The following is a 26,209-nucleotide window of genomic DNA, read 5'->3' as shown; positions in this document are numbered from 1 at the left end:
CAAGCAGTGACAGGTACTCGATATGATAACACAGTTCTTTTTGCCGAAATTTGATGATATTGATGTGGCTTAAATGTGGTTTGAACAAGACGGTGCCACATGTCATACCGCCTGTGAAACGCTTTGATAACTGCACAAGACATTTTCATGTCGTGTACTCTCTCGTTTCTGTGATCAGAATTGGTCCCCTAGATCGTGTGATTTAACACCATTAGATTTATTTTTATGAGGTCATTTGAAATCACAGCTCTATGTCAACAAGCCAACAACAGCAAGTGCATTAAAGAAGGAAATTCAACATTGCATCAACAAAATTCAGCCACATCTATGCAGAATGGTCATAGAAAATTTCGGCAAACGAGTGCGTATCTGTATGCAAAGTCGTGGAGGCCAATTGCACGATAAGTTATTCCATAAATAACCATATCCTATGAACTTTATGATTCTCAATAAAAAAATCACAATCAAAAGACTAAAAAATATGTTTTCTATTCAATTTAAATCTTGCGTTAATTTTGGGACATCCTTTAGTGATCATTTTCTACAACACCTGGTTTCGTAAGCATTTTGACTGAATTTCATTCCATCGATTGTTATGGAATAGTTATTTATAATACGAAGTGGCGAGTTTTGGAATGAACGAGTGGTAAAATGAGCCTTCTGAACGAGTATTATACATTATTTTCTCTAATTCATTGCATTTTCATTGAAATTGATGAAATATTGCCATAAATATAATTTAGTGATTTTTGCATTGAAAAATGTTGGTTGGCAGAACTGATTTCTTTAAGGCACATTGATGAATTGACAGATAAAGCCGTGGCGGAAAATTCGGAGTGCCAACATAGAATAATAAAATATAACCATGAAAACTGTGCGTTTCTGATATATTCTCGCACGATTTTGTTCTACAAGATGTGGAAGAATGAACGGAATAACCACAGAATTAGAGAAAGTATATTTCGATAACACAGAGAATAAAATCTATCTATGATCCGACTTGATTGTCATATTAAGTGCAGTCTTCAAAACGTCATATTCATTTGTGAATTACATAATTCAATATTTAGCGTTGAAACTGAACAAAAATGGATGGTTCAAGCGAATTTTATCTGGAAATTCAGAATACTCCACCTGAAATTATTGATTATACTCATAAAATAACCAAAAGTTCAATACGTCAGAAGACAGAAATCTAAGGATATTATTATATGAAGAATATAATACTCATTTTTTTTGGCACGATAGAAGCAAAGAAGACATGTTTCTGGTATATTTTCCTGATTTATCAATGAAATGGAAGGATAGGAATTAAAAATTCAATGCGACATCAGATGAGCATAGCAAATACTTTGATCTCTTCAATAATCAATAAATAATGCTTTAATGGATTGTAATGGCTTTAACGCTGTATTGAACTAGTTCTCAACCACATTTTCCAGGTATGTATACAAACATAACTTATCTTCTGAAAAACAAGTTGATGTTATCATATTGGGGTTTGAGACAAAGATCTTTCTACCTGAAATATTTTCAGACCTCTAACACTTGTGGTTATATCGGAAAAAAACTACTACTTTCTTATTTCAAATGGCACAATCTAGGGATACCTCCAAATAATTATACAGGGTGTTTCATTGGGAAACGGAAATACTTCTCAGGTGCATAGGGGGCACCAAGGCGGTTATGGAGATACCCTATTTATTGGGTCTTACTGTCTTCGTAGCCGAGATACAGGGTGGTTTATGAATTTTTCCCGTTTCTTTCTGAGGCCATATCAAACGAACCATCCGGTATATTTTCTTCATATTTGGCAAATATGTTCCTAATTGAAAGTCCAAATGTAACAAAAAATTATGAATCGTTTGAATCCTCGAAACAACACCCTGTACATCGGAATTTTGAAAATCTGTTTTAATATTCGGAAACACCACTAAAAACTAAACTGAGATGTGTACTTCAAATTTTCGCGCAGACAGTTTTACTGCACAAATTTTCAACGTAAAAGTGAAGTTTTTAAGAACTTGGATTCCTGAAAGTGGTTTGAAGTGACTTTTAACAATGAATTATCAAAAATATTGAATCCATAATTATTTCAACATTACTTTGTAACGTCTCAGTTTAGTTTTTAGTGGTGTTTCCGAATATTAAAACAGATTTTCAAGATTCCGATGTACAGGGTGTTGTTTCGAGGATTCAAACGATTCATAATTTTTTGTTAACTCGAACCTGAATTTTCAAGGCGGTTATTGCATGATACGTTTGGGCTCTCAATTAGGAACAAATTTGCCAAATATGAAGAAAATCTACCAAGTGGTTCGTTTGATATGGCCTCAGAAAGAAACATGCAAAATTCATAAAACACCCTCTCGGCTACGAAGACAGTAAGACCCAATAAATAGGGTATCTCCAGAACCCCCTTGGTGTCACCTATGCACCTGTGAAGTATTTCCGTTTCCCAATGAAACACCCTGTATGTAAATAAGAGGAAAACATCTTTAATTACCGACAATAAACAGTTGCACAGTTGCACAAAGATCATTCATATATCTCAGACCTCTCCTTTATAATCAAGTTTCAGAAGATTTCAAGGTAACAAGAAATAACAGAACGTTCAATAAAAGAGTTAAAACCTGGATCAAGGGCAAACCTAAGTCCTTTTGGGATACATTCACGAGGAGAAATAAGTTTATTTAGTTGAGTGTTTGCCTGTCCATGGAATTATTGTCAATTTAAATTACAACCCACCCACAAGTGTCATATTTTGTGTGAGATTTATCCATTTATTAATTAAGGCATTATTTATGTGTATTATTTTTTGTATTTCGGAATGAATACACATTATTATTATTATATATAGTAGTGAGTTCCCAGTATAACCAGAAGTTATACTGAAAATATTTTACGGAGAAAGATCATTGTCTCAAACCCCAATATATAGGGTATTTTTTTCGAGGTATATAACTTTAATTTGGCATTACTGCTCAAGATGGCGACCGATTTAACAGCTGTCAAGTGATTTATTCTCAGTTTGGTTTGGCAATTCATCATGAATAGACTCACGACTGAACAACGCTTGCAAAAAGTGCAATTTTATTTCGAAAATAATGGTTCTGTGCGGAATACGTATCGCGCACTACGTCCATTTTATTTTGTTTAGCGATGAAGCGCACTTCTGGTTGAATGGCTACGTCAACAAACAAAACTGCCGCATTTGGAGTGAAGCTAATCCTCAAGTGAATGTCGAAACACCGTTACATCCAGAAAAACTGACTGTTTGGTGCGCTTTATGGGCTAGTGGAATCATTCAAAAACAATGATGACCAGAACGTTACAGCCAATGGTGATCGGTATAGAGCCATGATTACTAATTTTTTCATTCCTGTATTGAACAACCATGATGTCCAGGAGCTGTGGTTCCAACAAGACGGCGCAACATGTCACACAGCTTGTGCCACAATCGATTTATTGAAAGACACGTTTGGTGACCGCCTAATTTCACGTTTTGGACCTGTGATTTGGCCTCCGAGATCTTGTGATTTAACACCGCTAGACCACTTTCTGTGGGGCTATGTAAAGTCATTGGTCTATGCGGATAAGCCACAAACCCTTGACCATTTGGAAGACAACATTCGCCGTGTTATTGCCGATATACGGCCACAAATGTTGGAAAAAGTCATCGAAAATTGGACGTCCAGATTGGACTACCCTGTATAAGTCATAATGAAATAGATTTTGACCTTGACACAGAATATACTGAAATATCATTTTAATGTCGATTAATACGGTGGAGTAAAACTTTTGATCAACAATAGGTAGGTATAAATATCCCTACTCTGTTGTCAGTTCTACTCCGATAAGAAGAAAAAAATTAAATCGTTTACGATGTCATCAGAACGCTTTACCCGATCGTTCAATAATTAACAAAGCGTTCATTCAATTAGTTGATATAATTAATTTCCCATTACATCCTTGTCCTTCGGGAGGATACGAGGCAAAGCCATGGAATGAATGACAATTTTACAAAGCACTAACTTGGAATTGTTTCCAAGGGCTTTAACGTTCAATTAGAATAGGAAAACTTTTCTTTATTCGTTAAACCTACGCTTCACATTTTCGCTTCATCTCAATTTGCTTCCTATTTGTTTTTATGGGCAGAAAAGTTGGATCTCTTATTGTTTACTTAATTGATAGGTGGTTGTGAATAATTAAACAGTCGATGATTTGTAAAAATAAACTTGTTCATTCCCTTTAGTATTTATTCAAGGGAATACGATTTTATAGTTCAGACCAAATATTTAATACGAACATATTTTTTTGAACCGGGAATAGTCTCGAATGATACGGTTCGACTAACTACATAATATTCCGCCGTTTTGCAATAGATGGCTGTAGCGGTAAGTGTTAGTCGAAATAAATAGATCGTAGTTGTCATACAATAAGCTTAGGAATTTGTGAACATAACGCCATTGAAATATAAGTCGATTTGTGCCTGCATCATAAAGTTATTCTCTATTAAACATGTCAGCTCCAAGCCAAATTCTCGTCATCGCGGAAGGTTTTAATTTTCTGCTTCAATATGAAGGAATCTACGGCTGAGGCTAATCGAATGCTCTCAAATACATATGATGAGGCCGCTATTAGTGAAGGGACGTGCCAAGAGTGGTTTCAACGCTTCAAGAACGGTGATTTTGACGTCGAAGACCAGCATGGCGGTGCAAGAGAGAAGGTTTTCGAAGATGCAGAATTGGAGGCATTACTTGATGAAGACTCATGTCAAACGCAACAAGAATTGGCAATATCATTATTAGTGACGCAAAAAGCCATTTCAAAATGCCTGAAAGTCATGGGAATGATTCAGAAACAAGGACATAGGGTGTCGTACGTGTTGAAGCCGAGAGTTGTTGAAGGGCGTTTGTTTGCTTGTGAACAGCTGCTTGCAAGACCAAGATAGAAGGAATTTCTGCATCGCATTGTGACTGGAGAAAAAAAATGGGTTCATTAGAATAACCACAAGGGCAGAAAATAATGGAGATATCCCGACCATGCTTTCACGTCGACTATTCACGGTTCCAAGGTCATGGTGGTGGGACCAGCTAGGCGTAGTGTATTATGAGTTATTAAAACCGACTGAAACAATCACAGGCGATCGTTATCGAACGCTATTAATACCTTTGAGCTGAGCATATAAAGACAACGAGAGACATGATGAAGTGCTTTTACAGAATGACAATACTCAACCCCATGTTGTGAAAGTGGTCAAGAGATACTTGGAAACGTTGAAATGGGAAGTCCTACACTACCCGCCGTATTCTCCAGAAATTGCTCCCTCAGACTATCACTTGTTTTGATCAATTAGACACGGCCTGTCTGACCAGTACTTCCGGTCTTATGAAGAAGTAAAAAATTGGATCGATTCGTGGATCGCTTCAAAAGATGACCAGTTTTTTCAACGCAGGATTTATACGCTGCTCGAAAGATGGGAGAAAGTAGTGGCTAGCGATGGAAAATTCTTTGAATCATAAATATATAACCAGTTTTTTACAATAAGGCCTCGAATTCCAGGAGAAAACGGCGGAAGCAAAGTTGTACGCCTATGTAGATAAAATTATTCGTCCAGGAAATGAGTTGTTTGGTAAATCCATTCAAATATAAAATTCTGACGTACTCTTCTTATTTCTTGCCGTTTCAACTGCAAAAACAACCTAAAACTACGAAACATCCCATAAATTTTTAATTACGACACCTCTTCACGTACCTTGATTGAATTAGTCGAAAATTAAACCGAACATTGAAATTTCTCACTTGTGAAAAGGGACGAGGATGACGTTCGCAAAGACGAATTTTTACAGATGTCGCTGCGATCCGAAACAATACTTAATTACTGAATTCCGACGGCAGAACTTCTTGTTATTAGAAGTCGTTCCATTTCCGTTGATGTAATTCCGCCTTTGGCACGTTAAAAACGTAGGAGAATTAGGGGATGATGCCCATTTCGTTATGAGAAAACAGTAATCTTGTTATTTTTTTCTTGTGGCATCGCAAACTTCAAGAAAGGAATATTAATGAAGTATTCATGGGGGCAATCTCGCGCAAGATGGAGGCTCATCGTCTGAAATAATTTCGTGTCGGGATGGGCGCAGAAGAAGAAGATCACGTTCGAGTATCTTTCCATTTCCGTGACTTTCCACTAAGAAATCTACATAGGCGTATAACTTTGCTTCAGCCGTTTTTTTTTTCCGAAATTCGAGGCTTTATTGTAAAAAACTGGTTATACATTTATGATTTAAAGTATTGTCCATCGCTGGACACTACTTTCTCCCATCTGGCGTTGAAAAAACTGGTCATCTTTTGGAGCGATCCACTCTTTTACTTTTTTATAAGACCAGAAGTGCTGATCAGCCAGGCCTTGTGCCATTGATCGAAACAAGTGATAGTCCGAGAGAGCAACCTCTGGAGAATACGACGGGTGGAATAGGACTTTCCATTTCAACGGGTAAAATCACTTTATCATATCTCTGGTTGTATTGCGGCCGTTTTTCTTTCAATGCTCGGCTCAAACGCATTAATTGAGTTCGATAAAGATCGCTTGTGATTGATTCAGTCGGTTTCAACAACGCATAATGCAATACTGAGTATGACCTTGAAACCGTGGATATTCGGTTTGGCCGTGGACGTGGAAGCATGGCTGGGATATCCCCATAATTTTCTGCGCTTGGGATTATCGAAATGAACCCATTTTTCGTCTCCAGTCACAATGCGATGCAGAAATCTTTTGCTTCGCCTTGCAAGTAGCTGTTCACAAGCAAACAAACGCCGTTCAACATCTCTAGGCTTTAGCTCGTAAGGCACCCAATTTCCTTGTTTCTGAATCATTCTCATGACTTTCAGGTGTTTTGAAATGGTTTGTTCGGTCACTTCCAATGATCCTGCCAATTCTCGTTGCGTTTGACACGGTATTGATTAAATAATGCCTTCAATTCTGCATCTTCGAAAACCTTCCCTCTTTCACCGTCATGTTGGTATTCGACGTCAAATCACCGTTCTTGAAGCGTTGAGACCACTCTTCTTTCACTAATAACGGCCTCATTATGAGTATTTGAGAGCATCCGATGAGCCTCAGCCGCAGATTTCTTAATATTAAAGAAAACAATTAATACCTCCCTCAAATGACGAGAATTTAGTTCGTAAGCTGACATATTTAATCGAGAATAACTTTATGATGCAGACACAAATCGGCTGATATTTCGATGGCGTTATGTTCACAAATACCTAAGCTTATTGTATGACATCTACGATCTTTTTATCTCGACTACCACTTACCGCTTCAACCATCTATTGCAAAATGGCGGAAGCAAATGTTCATAAAATTCATAAAATTAGCATGTTTCTCGGTTTTAGTTCGTTGGGTTACTGATTTTTCTTTTTATTCGGAAGAAAAATATACCTCAGTCACTTGAATAGTCCAAAATATTTCTAATATTCGAGAGTTTTCTAAGTTACTAGAAATTCATTAGGAAGTAAGTTCAGGGGTCTTTTTGAAAAGATCCCTGTATGCTAGTTGATTGTCATATGAAAGAATATGTGTCAAATGCAACAAAAATTGGCAGGATCGTTGGGAGTAACGCAACAATCCTTTTCAAAATACCTTAAAGTAATGGAAATGATTCAGAAATAAGAAAATTGGTTGCCTCTCTAGCTGGAGCCGAGAGATGTCGAACGGCGTTTGTTTGCTTGTGAACAGCTGCTTGCAAGGAAAAGGTGGAAGAGATTTCTGCATCTCATTGTGACTGGAGGCGAAAAATGGGTTCATTACGTTAATTCCAAACCAAGAAAATCATGGTTATATAAAGACCATGCTTCCACGTCGACGGTCAAACCGAATATTCATGGTTCCAAAGTCATGCTCAGTGTTTGGTGGGATCGGCTCGGCGTAGTGTATTACATATTGTCAAAACCGACTGAAACAGTCACAGGCGATCGTTATCGAACACAATTAATGCGTTTGAATCGAGCATTGAAAGACAAACGGCCGCAATACAATGAGAGACATGATGAAGTGATTTTACAGGGTGTTTCCTAAACATGCGGCAAAAATTCAGGGGGTTGTTCCTTGGACTATTTTAAGCATGTTTTGTCCTTGGATGATTTTTGAAAAATCTCTTTGTTTCGAAGATACAGGGCGAACAACATTTTTCATATTTTTAAAATGAATAATAGTTTAAATAAAAGTGCGTACCGCACTGTGTTTACTAAGTAGGTACAAGTGGACCTCATTTATGGCCTGCTCGTTCCCCGGACTTAAACCCCTTAGATTATTTCCTATGAGGCCATCTAAAATCATTAGTTTATACCACTCCAGTAGAAAATGTGGAAGACTTGCGAAATCGGATCATTGCTGGGTGTAACTTAATAAGAAATGATCCTGGTGTTTTTGAAAGGGTTCGGCAGTCAATGAGGAGAAGATTGGATGCTTGTATGCTGGCTAGAGGTGGTCATTTTCAACAGTTTTTGTAGGTTGAGTTGAATTTTCATGTAATTTTCCATAATAAAATGTTATTATCTGAAATTTTGTTTCCCCTATATCTTCGAAACAAATAGGTTTTTCAAAAATCATCAAAGGACAAAATATTCTTAGAATAGTCCAAGGAACAACCCCCTGAATTTTTGCAGCATGTTTAGGAAACACCCTGTATAGCATGACAATGCTCAACCCCATTTTGCGAAAGTGGTCAAGACATACTTGGAAACGTTGAAATGGGAATTCATAACCCACTCACTGTATTCTTCAGACGTTGCTTTTTCGGACTATCACTTCTATCGATCAATATACATATGTAAAACGAGTTTTTCACAATAAAGCCTCTTATTTCGGGAAAAAATCCAAGTTGTAAACCTTTTAAAACGATCGTACATTAATGAATAAATCAATCGCTAATACTCATCGTAAAAATTCCGCACATGCCTTAAAAACCAAACCGTCAAGCGAATAAAAAAATACACGCTTAAAATTCCGTTCTTTCAACCGCCAATCCAACGACCTCGCCCCATCACAAAGGTTCCTCCACTTCATAAAAAAACCCTCGTCTGATGGCTTATCCAACCTCCTCTTATCTTTCTTGCATAACATTACTTCCGCATGTATAAGATATAAGTTTTCAGCCGGAATGAGCACCGGGGCCCCTAACAAAGTGTCTACATAGACGAACATCTCCGGTGTTGTTAATGAAAACATCCCTACGATTGACTCCGTTCAGTAGACCAGAAGCTTTTAATCAATCGCTTTGAAGTGAGTTATCTGGAAAGGTGGGGAGGAAGGATCGTATTAGAGAATTTCAGGTTGAAACTTGTTTGTTTCCTTGTAACAAGGGGAAGGAGAAAAGTTTGGATTCGTTGGAAATTGCGATATTAGTAGATATCGATTTTGGTTTATTATTTTCAATAATTAATTTGGAATCGTTCGAGTTAAAAAAATTTAAACTTCCTGAATGTTTTACCGTTTCGATTTTGGAATGGGTGCTGCCGTTTTCCTGCTCACCATCATTTGGTGCCACTGTCGCGCGTGGTCCTGTCAGTTTTTATTGACACTTCAAACATAGTTACACAAGCTACATAGACGTACAACTTTGCTTCCACCGTTTTTTTTTTCGAAATTCGAGGCTATACATTTATAATTCAAAGTATTGTCCTTCGCTGGCCACTAATTTCTCCCATCTTTCGGGCAGCGTACGAATCCCGCGTTGAAACACCTGGCCATCTTTCGAAGCGATCTACGAAAAGGTCCAATTACTACTTCTTCATAAGACTGGAAGTGCTGGACAGCAAAGCCGTGTACCCTTGATCGATTCAAGTGATAGTCCGAGAGAACAACGTCTGGAGAATACGGCGAGGGGTGCGACTTCCCATTTCAACATTTCCAAGAATGTCTTGACCACTTTCGAAACATGGGGTCGAGTATTGTCATGCTGTTAAATCACTTCATCATATCTCTCGTTGAATTGCGTTAACCTTTCAAGGCTCGGCTCAAACGCATTAATTGCATTCGATAACGATCGCCTGTGATTGTTTCAGTTAGTTTATATAACTCATAATACACTACGCCGAGCTGGTCCCACCAAATACTGAACATGATCTTGGAACCGTGATTATTCGGTTTGGACGTCGACATGAAAGCATGGCCCGGATATCCCCATGATTTTCTGCGCTTGGGATTATCGTAATGAACCCACTTCTCGTCTCCAGTCACAATGCGATGCAGAAATCCCTTCCGTCTTTGCCTTGCGAGCAGTTGTTCACACGCAAACAAACGCCGTTCGACATCTCTCGGCTTCAACTCGAACGACACAAAATTTCCTTAATTCTGAATCATTCCCATGACTTTCTGGCGTTTGGAATGGCTTGTTGCGTCACTCCCAATGATTCTGCAAATTCTTGTTGCGTTTGACATGAGTCTTGATCAAATATTGCCTTCAATTCTGCGTCTTCGAAAACCTTCTCTCTTCCACCGCCATGCTGGTTGAGAGTTGAAACCACTGTCGGCACGTTATTTCACTAATAGCGGCCTCACCATAAGGATTTGAGAACACTCGATGAGCCTCACTTGCAGATTTCTTCATATTAAAGCAGGAAATTAAAACCTCCCGCAAATGACGAGAATTTGGCTCGTAAGCTGACATGTTCTATCGAGAATAATTTTGTGATGACACAAATCGGCTAATATTTTAATGGAGTTATATTAACAAATACCTAAGCTTATCGTATGACTATCTACGATCTACAGTGCGCAAAAAATTTACGCACATTCAGAAAATCTCAATTTTAATGAAAGTTAACTCCACATTGACTTTATAACTTATTTTTTATGTTCTCTCGGGAAGGTTTTGAACGAAACAAGACACATTAAATGGAAGAAAAATTCAGGATTTCACCGAATCTTATATGAAAGAAGAGAAATAAACAATTTTCAAAATACTGGGATGCTGATAAGTGATTTAATACTTGGTATTTCCACCCCTTGCGTTAATTACAGTACGGCAACGACGGTTCATACTCAAAATGAGTGATCTTAAAATGTTCTGATCTAATCCTTCCCAGATTTCTCTGAGTTGGATTCCTAAGTCATTAAGAGTAGCTGGATGATTTTCTGAACTTCTCAGCCTTCTATTGAGGTTGTCCCAAACCTGCTCAATCGGATTGAGATCTGGAATTCTTGCTGGTCATTCCATTCGAGAGACTTCAACCTCTTCAAGGTACTACTGAACGATGCCGCACGATGGGGTCTGGCATTATCGTCCATAAAAATGAAATTTTCACCAATGTGTGGGGCAAATGGCACTACATGCTCTTCAAGAATGTTCCTTATATACCTATCAGCATTCATAGCTCCATTATCAACGACCACTAGGTCTGTGCGAGCAGTCAAAGATATTCCACCCCATTCCATAATCGATTCTCCCCCGAAACCAGTAGTATTCAGGAAATTGCACTGAGCATATCTTTCATGTGGACGTCTGTATACAAGGGAAGGTTGATCATAATGGTAGAGGCAAAATCTAGACTCATCTGTGAAGAGAACTCTTTCCCAATCAGCCTCTTCCCAATGGATATGCTCTCTCGCAAAATCCAAACGCGCCCTTCGATGGGCTGGGGTAAGAGCTGGGTCTCTTGCCGCGACACGAGGCCTTGAATCATATTCTCTGAGGCGATTTCTTATTGTCTGAGTGCTAATTTGCACCCCATGAGTTTGCTTAAGCTGATTTTGAAGGAGGCGAGCGGTTGCAAACCGTTGTCTCAACGAAGAAACTCTCAAGTAACGTTCTTGAATGGCAGTTGTTACCCGTGGTCTACCCTGTCCTGGTCTTCGGACATTCATACCTGTCTCCCTGAATCGCTGCAATATTCTGGATACACTTGTATTGGAAACTCCAAACCTTTCTGCAATTCTTGTTTATGTCCACCCTTCTTATCGCAAAATTACCGCTTGGGCACATTCCTCTTGGGTCAAATTGCGTGTTTCGCGTTGCATCGCGAATCGAGTGTAGAAAATCAAACGAAAGAATAACTATTGATCACTAGAATTGATCTAGAACAACTGATTTCAGAATGGAGCCAATACATTCAAAATCTGATAATCTCATCTTTTTTTATTCCTGCTGTGAAGAAACATCTGTATTGAAGAAAAACGTTGAAAGTGGATAACATATGCATGCATAATTCTGATAAAAATAATTATCATTGAGAACACCTTCAGTTGTAGAATAAATTTGAGATTTCCATAATGTGCGTTAATTTTTTTGCGCAGTGTATTTATTTCGACTGCCACTTACCGCTACAGCCATCTGTTACAATACAACGGAAGCAAAGTTGTACACCTAATATGTTACAAGGATTTGTTAATACACAGATCTATAGACAAGAAACCGAATATGGACTGAAATTTGGTGAAATTTTCGAATATCAAACTGCCAATTCGTATAATCTCAGCATCCCCAAGTGAAATTTCCGTAGTACGGCCCTGGTCCGAGCGAAGTGCGAAGACAGTGACACTAATGTGTTTAAATATGAACCGGTAATTTTTTCCAAAGGAATACTGAACACAAGGCCCGCTAAGTGGAACTAAATTGAATGGATGTTCCATCGATTTGTGAGCTGTCGCTGCATTTGCTCCATTCCCTGAGGTTTTCGAGATGCTGGAGAGACGCGGAGATCAAAAAGGCAATTTTGTTCAATGCAGTTTCTTATGGCGCTGAAGAAAAAATCGTTTTTTTCTTTCCGAGAAATAATTTACAGTTTAAGAACTCGAGAAGTCGTGACTGCATCAATGCGATGGAAATTTCTAGAAATATTTCCTATGCGAGCGTTACTTTTCACATGGATATGTTATCTTCGCATATGATCTCTCTCTATTTTTGGAACTATATTTTTGTTTATATAATTTTGATGGTAATGGGTGTTTTTTTCGAGGTATATAACTTTAAGTTGGCAATACTGTTCAAGATGGCGACCGATTCAACAGATATCAAGTGATTTATTCTCAGTTTGGTTTGGCAATTCATCATGAATAGACTGAGGCCTGAACAACGCTTGCAAATAGTGCAATTTCATTTCGACAATAATGGTTCTGTGCGGAATACGTATCGCGCACTACGTCCATTTTATTTTGTTTAGCGATGAAGCGCACTCCTGGTTGAATGACTACGTCAACAAACAAAACTGCCGCATTTGGATTGAAGCTAATCCTCAAGTGTATGTCGAAACACCGTTACATCCAGAAAATCTGACTGTTTGGTGCGCTTTATGGGCTGGTGGAATCATTGGTCCGTACTTCTTCAAAAACGATGATGGCCAGAACGTTACAGTCAATGGGGATCGGTATAGAGCCATGATTACTAACTTTTTCATTCCTGAATTGAACAACCATGATGTCCAGGAGCTGTGGTTCCAACAAGACGGCGCAACATGTCACACAGCTCGTGCCACAATCGATTTATTGAAAGATACGTTTGGTGACCGCCTAATTTCACGTTTTGGACCTGTGAATTGGCCTCCAAGATCTTGTGATTTAACACCGCTAGACTACTTTCTGTGGGGATATGTAAAGTCATTGGTCTATGCGGAGAAGCCACAAACCCTTGACCATTTGGAAGACAACATTCGCAGTGTTATTGCCGATATACGGCCGCAAATGTTGGAAAAAGTCATCGAAAATTGGACGTCCAGATTGGACTACATCCGAGCCAGCGGTCATATGCCAGAAATCATATTTAAAATGTAATGCCACAAGATTATCTTGCGGATAAATAAAATTCATGTCAATCGAATAATCCATCGTTGTTTTATTGCAATTTAAGGTTCTATAGCTCTTACAAAAAACACCCTTTACAAAACATGACCGATTCTTATCAAGAGCCTTCACAAATTGCTTCATTAAGCCCAACTTTATATGTAACGAAGAAAGTATGATTTTTTCTTTTACTTACCCGAATATTAAAAGGGTTAGTTCCGGTACCTGATGGGCAATGGTTCCATATTTATAGATTTACCTGGAGTTTACTCAATTGTACGTAATGTGTACCTACATTCATGAATATATAACAATTTTAGAAGTCTCATAAATGAATATTCTGAATAAAGCACACATTGATAGATAAGTTGATATATCTATAAAAATAGGGCTGATAGAGGAAAACGGATTGCATGTACAGATTTAGCGTTCTAAATATGGTTAAAATTAGCTCTAGGCTCTCTAGCTCCCAGGCCCCAAAAAAAATGTTTTTTATTGCCCTGTGTAATCATTATTCTCTATGCAGAATATCTATTGTTTGGTAAACCATACTATTACTTTCCGAGATTAAACCCATAGCCAAAACCCTCAATCACTCTGATAAAAGTAGGTTCCCCTGAAATAATAATAATAATAATAATAATACTCTTTATTTCATAGTATGTCTGTACAGTGTACTATACATAAAAGAAATAGTGTCAAATTGCCAAAATCCACAAAAATACTAAAATTAACTTAAATAATCATAAAGAGAATATGGTTCCAAACAAATCAAATAATCTCTGACATTTTTCTTAAAATTCTTAAAATCATTCAACAGTTTAATCCTATCAGGTAGTTTATTGTACAATCTAATACACATGTAAGATGGGTGCTTTTCTGATAGAGATAACCTATGTATAGGATAATGTAAGTTCTGCGATCTTAAAGGGTAATTACTTTTAATTGTGTGAACTGAAAAAATATCTTTGTTCTTGAAAAAGAAAAGCAAACATTCTAATACATAAATACCAAAAATTGTTAAAAGTTTATTTCTCTTAAATAATCCCCTACATGATTGAATTGAAGTCATTTTAAAAATATACCTCATCACCCTTTTTTGCAACACAAACAATTTATTGACCTCTGAGCTTGATCCCCAAAAAATAATTCCATATCTTAAGAGGCATTCAAAATTTAATTTAATTAATTTAATTTTAATGTTAATAACCAATATAATGCCGCAACGGCTTCATACATCGGCAAAAAATTAATTTGGCCAGCATTTCAACTCGATTACCGCCATTAAAGCTCTCTTTTGTTTTTCAGTCATGTTGCTGACCTAAATGTGAAGTTACGATGATATGGCTCCAAGATGGATGGTTCATTTTCACGTCAATTCTGCTCCTCGTAACCCAAAACGCCCACGCAGGTGAGTTGTTGGGAAGGGGGGGGGGATATGTTTATGTGTTTGAATCTGGAAAAAAAAACCATGTTGCAGAAGGTGGCGTCTAGTTTTGGCGCCAATGTAACGTGATTTTCATGGAGAGAAAAGAGTCGCTCAGATTATTGAATATTTTCCGAAAAAGTCAAACAATTGTTCATAATATTAGGTGTAGTAAAAAGAAATCCTTTATTTTTTCAATAGATGGCTTAGTAATCTGTATCTCGCGTTGTATAAGTCAGATCGGGATCCACTAGATGGTATTAGAAAGATGCGTTTTGTACTATAAAATCATTTCTGACAGTTTTGTGATTATTTGACTCAGTTTAGTTTGAGCGCGCCTCAAAGATGGACACTAGCAAAGAGAAAATGAGCTGTATTTTAGAGTTTTTCTTCAAATGGGTGTTATTCGAAGAGTAAGCATTTTCGTACAAATAATCATTTATTGTAAAAAACTAGTTATAAATTTATGATTCAAAGTATTGTCCATCGCTGGCCACTACTTTCTCCCATCTTTCGGGAAGCGTACGAAAAAACTGGTCATCTTTCGAAGCGATCCACGAATCGATACACTTTTCTACTTCTCCATAAGACCAGAAGTGCTGGTCAGTCAGGCCGTGTGCCATTGATCGTGTGGGTGGGGTAGGACTTCCCATTTCAATGTTTCCAAGTATGTCTTGACCATATTCGCAACATGGGGTCGATCATTGTCATGATGTGAAATCACTTTATCATGTCTCTCGTTGTATTGGGGCCGTTTGTCTTTCAATGCTCGACTCAAACGCATTAATTGCGTTCGTTATTGCCTGTTATTAATTCAGTCGGTTTTAACAACTCATAATACACTATGCCAAGCTGGTCCTACCAAACCGTGAATATTCGATTTGACCGTCAACGTGGAAACATGGCTGGCATATCCCTATGATTTTCTGCGCTTAGGATTATCGTAATGAACCCATTTCTCGTCGCCAGTCACAATGCGATGCAGAATTCCATTCCGTCTTCGCCTTGCAAGCAGCTGTTCACAAGCAAACAAACGCCGTTCAACATATCTCGGCTTCAACTCGTATGGCACTCAATATCCTTGTTTCTGAATCATTCCCATGACTTCCAGGAGTTTTAAAATGGCTTGTTGCGTCACTCCTAATGATCCTGCCAATTCCTGTTGCGTTTGACACGAGTCTTGATCAAATAATGCCTCCAATTCTGCATCTTCGAAAACATTCTCTCTTCCACCGCCATGCTGGTCTTCGACGTCAAAATCACCGTTCTTGAAGCATTAAATCCACTCTTGGCACGTTCTTTTTTTAATATTGGCCTCACCATAGGTATTAAAGAGCATTCGCAGATTTCTTCATATAAAAGCAGAATATCAAAACCTCCCGCAAATGACGAGAATTTGGCTCGTAAGCTTCCATGTTTAGTCGAGAATAACTTTATGATACAGACACAAATCGACTAATATTCCGATGGCGTTATGTTTAAAAAAACCTAAGCTTATTGTATGACATTTATGATCTATTTATTACAACTACCACTAACCACTACAGCCATCTAGTTGTATACCTAATATTTTGATTAGTACTATCACCTCCTGAAGTTTGGCCTCACCATTAGGAAACACCCAGTAGAACAAGATTTACAGGATGGGGCGTATGAAAAAAAGATCACCGCACCTTGTATTCCCTCAACATCCGACGTTCGTAACATCCAATAACGTCCCAATACCCGATAATTGACAGAATTTTCTCATGATTTCCCAAAACTAACAAATAGCCCGATAAGATGTCTATCGGACGCGAATATATGGGCGAATGAAAAAAAGTTTTTCATCAATCATCGTATTCCTGGGAGATCGAATTCAATTTTCGGAATGAAAAGAATAGGGGTGGCTGCTACCTTGAAAGGGTGGTTATCTGCATGTATCCCGCACGTTCCGGATCGACTGGCGTTTGGGGTGGGGGGGGGGGAATTCTTCAGGGTGACGTTTCGCACATTTCCGAATAACCATCGGCCTCGACATAGGTTAATTGGGGGGGATTTTTCAACCTCCCTTTGGGGTCTTGTGGAATGAGGGGGGTTGTTTGGGGGTTTGGAGATGGAATTAGAGATGGATATCTCGGGTATTTATACCATTTGGTTAAGGGGTTATTGGTGGTGAAAGATGTAGAAAATTAGATAAAAGCTATTATACTGCTCCACAAAAGTTGGGGAAGTTCTTAAATTTTGTGACCGTTTCAAAAGTTGCCAATTCTTGTTCACCAAATGTTCATTTATGAGAAATCAAATGTTGACTCCCTTATAAATATCTGTATGGTTTTTCTGATCTTCGTTCGATATATTTTTCAGGCAAGCTTATAGCTCTTGCTTTTCTAAGAATTTTCAATCAGTCATTGTTTTATGATTATTTTATTTTATCAATTTCAATTGAAAATCTGAAAATTTGTTTTGAAATAATGCCTAGACGTAAACTTAGAGCGGATGAAGCCAATAGGGCTATTGCAGTACACCCAAAATCACTCCTACACAAGATCGGTTTCTGACTGTGTCTACCTGTAGAGAGCCTTTGAGTCCTTTCAGAATCATGCAACAGCGGCTTTTGAACGCGTGTTTTGGTTTCGACTGAAACAGTTCGTCGAAGACTTCCAGACTTTAGTCTACATTCTCGATAACTTTTGCGAAGGATTCCACTAACTCAAAATCATATGCGACTTCAATTGGAATGGACCAAGGAGCATGTGACTTGGATCGAACAATGGAGGTTCGTATTGTTCACGGAAGAGTCGAGATATGGACAATTTTCGGGGATAGTCAGCATTTTCGGGTATGGACCTTTAGCGAGTCTTTCTCGAGCTAATATTTAGTTGCGCCCTCTCCCGGGGGTATTGTGTTTCGTCCCGAGATCGCTGGTGGACTCATCGGTTAGGCTATCCAGCGATCTCTGCCTAAGACACACCTTCCCACCCATCGGGTGAGAAGTGAATCGGTTGCTTTGCGTCGACCCCTATAAATACGCCGGGGCCGATGTTGTGTGGCGCATTACGACCATGGCGCCATCTCTGAGCAAACCGAGTCACTACACACCCCCTCACCAGTAACGAAGACCCTCCTGAGGAGGAGGTACGCAGGTGGTCCCAGGGGGGAGAGAGCGCTTGCGTGCTGTGATGACGAAAAAACGAGGCTCGGCGTGCCATCGGCTCCAGTCTCCGATGGACACCCCAGCAGCCGTAACGTTGAGCGGGGCAGTGAGTCGCCTCTGCGCTCCAACGCCGCAGCTTTCCGTCATCACGTCGGGGTCACCAATTTAGCGAGTCTTTCTCGAGCTAATATTTAGTTGCGCCCTCTCCCGGGGGTATTGTGTTTCGTCCCGAGATCGCTGGTGGACTCATCGGTTAGGCTATCCAGCGATCTCTGCCTAAGACACACCTTCCCACCCATCGGGTGAGAAGTGAATCGGTTGCTTTGCGTCGACCCCTATAAATACGCCGGGGCCGATGTTGTGTGGCGCATTACGACCATGGCGCCATCTCTGAGCAAACCGAGTCACTACAGACCCATCCTATGGTGCCCAAAAATCGCTGATCGTTCAAGGAAGTTCATCCTTTCATAGGTGGTACAATCACTATTTGGGGAGGCACTGGTTTCAATCGACGTACAGAATTGTTGGTACTTGATGCTACCATAAACGCGCAGATTTACACAGAGCAAGTTATTGACAATATTATTCCTTCGTTCCATGGTGCTATCGAGCTAATTTTTTTATTTTTGTACAATAATGCGCCACCCCATCGTCCGAGAAATGTCGATGGAGTTCTGGAAATCAATTATATTCTGCATTTACTCTGCCCCCTCGGTCACCAGATCTCAATTCCATTGAACACGCTTGCGATCATCTAAAAAAAGAGCTTTGGACTCTCATCATCCACCTCCACATAAAATTCAAGAACTCAGACGGCTTTTACCGCTACTCTGGAGAAAAATTGATCAAAGCTACTTCAACAATCTGATCGAGAGTATGTCTGGCTGTGGTTGATGTTCGTGGAGGCCTTTCTCTTTACTGACCTTTATTGTTTCAATTTTTTGAGGGAACTGAAATTACTAAAAATAAATCTAGACGAAATGTGCAAACTAATGGGTCAGATAACTAAACGAACATTTTGATTTCTCATATTGAAAAAATTGGTGAAAAAATATAGCGACTAAATTCCCAAGAGACAGGCTATCGATTGACATATCTCCCGCACCCCACCGAATTGTTGCGTTCACGCTGTAAACTAAAGAAATATAAACTTTTTTTTGGGACACCTTGTATATCGGAAGTTTGAGTGGTACATACGGTTGATGCTAATTCGGCGATTCCATTTGTTAGACGTGAGGCGTTATGCTAATCCACATTTCGATTTTCGGCATTGCATCACTTGAACGTGATAGAAAAATCCAATTCAGGAAACAAGAAATCACAGAATTTGATTATAGAGGTGATTAATATAAGGCTGGGTCTACTATGTATACATGAATATCGGTAGAATAATTCATTCCATATTCTCATGCTGCCTATAACAGAGAATTTCATATGTTCTTCTTCTTTCGTTGTGCCTCTTGAGAATTATAGTTTTCTCATAAGTCATTGGATTGGTGAGGAAGAAATGAGAGATTCACAAGTAGAGCGCAAAAAATTCATAGTTCACCTTAGTGGTTTCCTAATATTTTTTCGTTTATTCTTTCCTTTATTTTAGCAGATTTTCGTATAAGAGATATCTTATAATGAACACCAATATAAAAATAAATGAGGAATTCAATAACTTGAATCCAGGAGGTTTTGTACTCTTGTTCAAATCATATTGATATAATTTATTTGAGGAACTTTCAAACCATTACTTCACAACCTACTAACATATTTCTGCTTGATCGTGTTTTCAATTTAGAGTTGACTTTCATAAAGATATTTCAGTGATGATCAACGTTTGCTAATATTGCAGGTTTTTGCTTCAATATATTCTATTATATCTTATACGAACACAAATGGCCACTCTCTGAATTTTATAAATATGTATCCCTGAAGTTTAATCATTATGAGTTACGATAACTCAATAAGCTTTCAAAGAGACATACCAAAAAAATATGAAGGTAGTATTCAACTATTCAACACAATGTCATTTATAACAAAAAATTTGTTGAGGAAATGAAAAAGCTTATAAAAAAAGTTTCGAGAGTACCTCGTTCAGATCATATTATTTTTCTTCTTTCGTCAGACAATCAACACACATTTCAGAAAGAATCATCCTAATAACTATCTTGGTTCAAATTTTGTATGAGAATATTTCAGCCGAGCCGAAGAGGTAGTCGATACCTAAGCCCTAAGCCCCCCACGATCGAGTCGGCAACATGAATGAATCTTATAAAAAATAATAAAGACTTTTCCTTTATAGATTTATACCATTATGTTGGTTTCAAATAATCGAAGAAGGAAATTCTGCATCCAAATTTTTTTATTTCGCATGAAATCAGACTTTCAATTAAAACTTACAAATATTTAGCATCCTCCTTGTATCTTTATGCAACAGAAAATTCATATATGTAATCCCTTTTTTCAGATAACGATATAGTGGACCTCTTAGAAAAAGCTGACCTATCACCTTCGCCACCTGGCGTTACAAGAACCTCGGGAAGATGCTACAACGAAACTGTTACAGCAGCTCCTCTGAACAGATCTTACCGCTTCGATGGCAATTCTGAAGTTATCCTAGGCGCCAATGATACTTTTCCAGGTGGATTCCCTCAAAATTTTTCGATTTTGATATCTGCAAAATTGGATGAAGGTGAGTTTTAATTTAAGAGGATTGGAAAAGATGTACCTATTGAATAATTGTCATTTAGAATCAGATGATTTTAAGTTGGTTGACCCTAGATCCTAGATATGTTGATTTATTTTTATTATGATTTCGATAAGTTTAGATTTGGATTGAATGTAAGGGTAGATTGCCTAGAGAGCAGCCTTTGAAAACTGCCACAGGTTTGATCTTTCGTTCTATGTCCTGCTCAACACTTGCCAAAGAGGTCTTTGGCAAACTGAAAACCTTCTTGACGATCTCATCGTGAGAAAATGGTTCAGGAGTGTGCTCCTAGGCTGACATGTTCTGCCCATAAGGAAGTGATATATCTTATAGTTTCCAATACTTTGATTTAAAGTTAGAGTCCAATTTAAAAAAAGAATCTAAAGCTGAACGGAACTACCAATTTATAAATTGAAAAACTATTCGCCAAGTGGTCAATGGTTTATTTCACGCCACACTCACACTGTGGACTTTCAATAGAAAGCCATTTAAAGAGCATACTATTGCAAAGACCATGGTCAGTTCTAAGTCGATTTAAAGTACACCAATTTTCCTAGGAATAATGAAGCCTGGAAATTTCTCTGAAGGATCAACAATTAGACTTTTGTTGAACATTCCAAAAATTCCATTCCGAATTCCAATTTCATTAGATTGAAGGAAAGTATTAATCCATTAAGGTTTACGTGATTTTATTCTGGCAGTTCTAGTATCTGGAAAGCAAGATACAATTGAAAATAAGTTCGAGTTAAAATGAAATTTATTCCAAGATTTCTTGACTGCAACCTTTCTACGAATATGAAGCGAAAGTTTACAGGGTGTCTCATTTAAAATTGTCCTCCCTCAATAACTCAACAACGAATCAGAATTTGTGAAAACACTCACACAGGTCGATTTTTTATGACAGGGGAACATTTTCTCTCTCTCCTCCAACGTGTAAACCATTTTGTAATAAATTCTGATAAAAATCACCTCGAAGATTTCTGCAATACAGAAACGAAACTTTCTGAAAGCAATAATCTCTTTGCATATTGCCTACACCTGGCAGTGCAGATTATGATCAGCATGAAGAAAAAAAAGGCATTTAACAATTTTTAATAACTTCATTGTTTGTTTTTGCTTCGTCTTCAAATAAAATCTAATGGCGATAAATTTGAGAATTTGTGCTAAATTTTTACTAATACTGTTTGTTGAAAATTTCTCTTTCAATAGAAATTATACGATCAGTTAGAACATCTCTGTTTCATTTAGTTTTATCGGTACCATGATTCCATAAGAAACACCCTGTAAATTTGTGAATATTCACTTTATAGAACACAAACTGCATGTTCTTACAAATTTGAATCCATGCATACATTTGTGCTACAAAACTACGCACTTCTCCTATTCAAATTCCTGATGAGGTTGCAACCCTCTCCAGGGGGTTGCTATTTGAATCAAGCTTTTTATCCCAGATCTTGTCCCCCTGTCATCAAAAATCGACCTGACAGGGTGTTTCCACCAATTCTGATTCGTTGTTGAGTTATTGAGGGTGGACACATTTAAATGAGACACCTTGTATAATAATCCAGCTAATTTTTGAAGAATATTATACCTCGATTATTGATACTTACTCGATATACTATTTTTTTTATGGAAATCACTGATTCATAAGTTGGAAACCATTCAAGTCATCAATCTACACCACCTATCGAGCAGTTGACAGATCAAATATGCATCTAGTTCCAATTTTAACGCTGAATTGATTTCATCCGAACATCCTGCATGATTTATGGAATGGAAAAGTTCACGAACATTTTCCTATTATATTCCCTCGCGTATCGATACTAGAATGGGTTGAGACTACGCGTTGAATTTTTTATATCCTTTCAGGCCAAACCACCTCCGTTTTCACCCTTTACTCCGATGAGGGTGAAGAAGTCCTCTCAGTCATCTTGGGTAGAGAAATAACCCTTTTCTACGATGACGATACGGGTCCAGACGATGGGAACATGATTAGCTTCGATGGAAATACCGATGATGGAGAGTAAGTACCTTTGTTTTGAGCTATTAAGTGCAATAATGTTACCAGAACAAAATTTCAAGAAAACATGTTGAAGAAATTTATGCTGAAACCAATTATTGAAAAATTTCGAGTGAAGCAAAGGATGTCCCAAATTCTATGTTCACTGAGAGCATCTCGGAAATTTTATAGAGATTTGTGGTGTTGTTGCTGTTTTTGAACGTCCTTGATGTTGATCGTGTTTGAGGCTTGTACGATCACCCATCTTTCTACTGTACAGTGCATCCCATTTTGGGTGAGACAGCCAGGTTTCTCGCTTGTTATTTAAGATAGAGCCTTGCGGTTTTCACGTTCCTGTCCTACTTTTTCGTGAAACTCAAGTTGGTCTAATCAGATTTTGCACAACTGTTTCCGTTCAAGAGATACGAGGCGATTTTGGAAATTGATAATTTTCGGACCCTCCTTTATCTCCGAAGTTATTAGAAACAATGCTGAGGTAAAAACTACGTCTAAATCAGAATTCTGCGTAGAATCCAGTGGCGTACTCAATTTTTTTTCGGGGTATGGTTTTGAAGATTCAACACAAACCTATATTTTTTTTAATGCAACACCATGTATATCATTACTTCGTTGAATTCGTTATTTTTTCCCTTCAAAATGATGTATGATACTATGTGGCTAGGATGTTCAGAAATGATAAAAAAAACACTAAAACATCAAATAATGATGATTCTTTGTTAATGGACATTGGATTTTCCATATAAAAGAAGAATCAATAATAATAACAATAATTCATAGCGATGACAGCTAGATCAGATTGGTTTTTTTCTCTCCAATGCCTATATGATAAAACAATGCTCCCAAATGCATAGTAGCCATAATAACAACAAGGATCTTTGTATCATCAATGAACTACTACTTTTAAAAATCGAAAGTAATAATCCTTTTATCGAAATATAGAAAATTCATGGCTCATTTACAAAAAATCATCATTATTTGATGTTTTAGTGTTTTTTTTTAACATTTCTGAACATCCTACCTGCATTGTATCATACATCATTTTGAAGGGAAAAAAATAACGAATTCAACGAAGTAATGATATACATGGTGTTCCATTGAAAAAAATATAGGTTTGTGTTGAAACTTCAAAACCATACCCCGAAAAAAAATATTGAGTACGCCATTGGATTCTACACAGAATTCTGATTTAGACGTAGTTTTCAGCTCAGCATTATTTCTAATAACTTCGGAGATAAAGGAGGGGTCCGAAAAGTATCAATTTCCAAAATAACCCTGTATCTCTTGAACGGAAAGAGTTATGCAAAATCTGATTAGACCAACTTGAGTTTCACGAAAAAGTAGGACAGGAACGTGAAAACCGCAAGGCTCTATCTTAAATAACAAGCGAGAAACCTGGCTGTCTCACCCAAAATGGGAAGCACTTAATAATTGAAGGCAAGTCCTCATACACTATCAACATTAGTTCATTAATTTTCTTCGTTTTTAAACCTTCCAAAAATTTAATTCAATCACTGTACCAGGGCCGGATTAGACTAATTTCCTCCCCTAGGCCAAAAACAATTTGCCGCCCCTCTGAGTAAAGAGAATAAAATTTTTTTTTGAACATGTAATTTTCGCAAGTCTTAAGACAATTTACTACCTGAAAATAAAACAATCTATTGTTTCAAAGTGTTTATCCAATAGTATTTTACAGAACATCCGAAAGATTTTCTGATAACACCGCAATTACAGTTTTCATCACCAATATAATAAAGATTTTTTTCTTGCCTTTTTTCCGCAAATTTTTGCAACTTTACTTCGAAGTCTAATTTTTCACATATCTCAGCTTCAATGCACAAAACGGCAAGATAATTCGAAAGCTCTTGAAATATGCTAGATCGCAAATACGATAAAATTCGCTTCAAAGCTGAAAATTACTTCTCTGCTGAGCAGTTCGTTGCAAAACATTCTCTTTCTAATATCAATGTAGGGACACACTTGCACTAAGCTTTTATTGCTTCTAATGAAGGTACTCATCTCGAGTATAGTTTTTGGAGGATGTTCTGACGAAGGCTTTGATATGCAAAACATTCATCATGAAGAACTAGAGATGAGATTAGTTACTGCTACTCCTAATTCTTCAGAATCAAGCGATTGCAATTTTAATAAAAAAGAGAACTTCACAGCAAAATCCTTGTAGAAACTTTTACGTTCATTCCATTCTCTTGTTAGATGGTCAATTATAACAAGATAAATCCCTACTCTGAAGTTTTCTCACCCACTTAAAACAACATGTCCCACTTGAGTTTCATCAGCAGGAACAGTTCTTGTTGGGACTCTTGTTTATTCACTTCGATATTTCTCAAGTCCAGAATTGCTCTCCGCTTTCTCTTCAAATTGATCTCTTAATCCTCCGATATAATCAACCAGTGACTCATAATACAATAATACTTCATCTATACCAATGTCAACTTTCTGTCTCAGTTCGTTCACTTTATCAAATCTTTCCAAAATTGGACTCCAGCGAACATTATTGCGTTTTCAAGTGATGTTAGCTCAGGTGTTTATTTCTACATTTTTGTAGAATAGTTCAAGAAATAACATTTTTCGGCAACCGTCCGGGAAGTGCTCACTTCCCGGACGCTTTTTCTCTGGGAAAGTAGCATTTCCCGGCCTAGTCCGGAAAGTAAGTACTTCCCGGACTAGTCCGGAAAAGAATCATAGAATCCATAGCAACCGAGATAACGGCTGACAGTTCATATGAAATTAGTTGTCAAAAATTTGCAAGTTTTTTTTTATCGCAATCGCAATAAAATATGGAAAGCAGCAGCGATAGTGTTATTTCACATGGTTGCCGAAAAAATATTGTACGTAACACGCCCGAAAATGGTTTTTTTGGACTCACAGACTTCCAGGACTCGCTTACGCTTGTCCTGGAATTTTGTCTATTCGTTCAAAAAAACCCTATTTTCCGGACTTGTTACGTAAATTACTATTTTTTTATAATTTACCGAAAATTTGCCGCCCCTAAAACCGTGCCACCCCAAGGCCATGGCCTACGTTGGCCTAATCGGTAATATGGCACTGTACTGCACTATACTTAATTTTTCCATTCTAGAAAAATGCTGTGGCACGTCGATACCAAATGGTTTGTAAACAAAGAATGAATT

At 37.8% G+C, this 26,209-nt stretch overlaps 1 protein-coding gene across 2 annotated transcripts in view; it reads left to right on the top strand.

Annotated features, from left to right (window-relative positions):
* The window catches only part of LOC123687053 (collagen alpha-2(XI) chain-like), a 61,603-nt gene that overhangs the window by 6,658 nt on the left and 28,736 nt on the right, over positions 1-26,209 (top strand). The window contains exons 1-4 of one of the 2 annotated variants that reach the window (XM_045627015.1): positions 1,073-1,442; positions 15,092-15,194; positions 20,801-21,025; positions 22,910-23,063. In XM_045627015.1, coding sequence (XP_045482971.1) covers positions 15,122-15,194; positions 20,801-21,025; positions 22,910-23,063 — 452 coding nt within the window. In that variant the 5' untranslated portion in view covers positions 1,073-1,442; positions 15,092-15,121. Of the gene's footprint in view, positions 1-1,072; positions 1,443-15,091; positions 15,195-20,800; positions 21,026-22,909; positions 23,064-26,209 lie in introns of those variants that run through there. The other variant, XM_045627014.1, reaches the window with a different exon arrangement.

This window comes from Harmonia axyridis, chromosome 1 (genome assembly GCF_914767665.1).
Source record: "Harmonia axyridis chromosome 1, icHarAxyr1.1, whole genome shotgun sequence".
NCBI classification, from domain to species: domain Eukaryota; kingdom Metazoa; phylum Arthropoda; class Insecta; order Coleoptera; family Coccinellidae; genus Harmonia; species Harmonia axyridis.
This window is presented reverse-complemented; position numbering and strand designations above follow the sequence as displayed.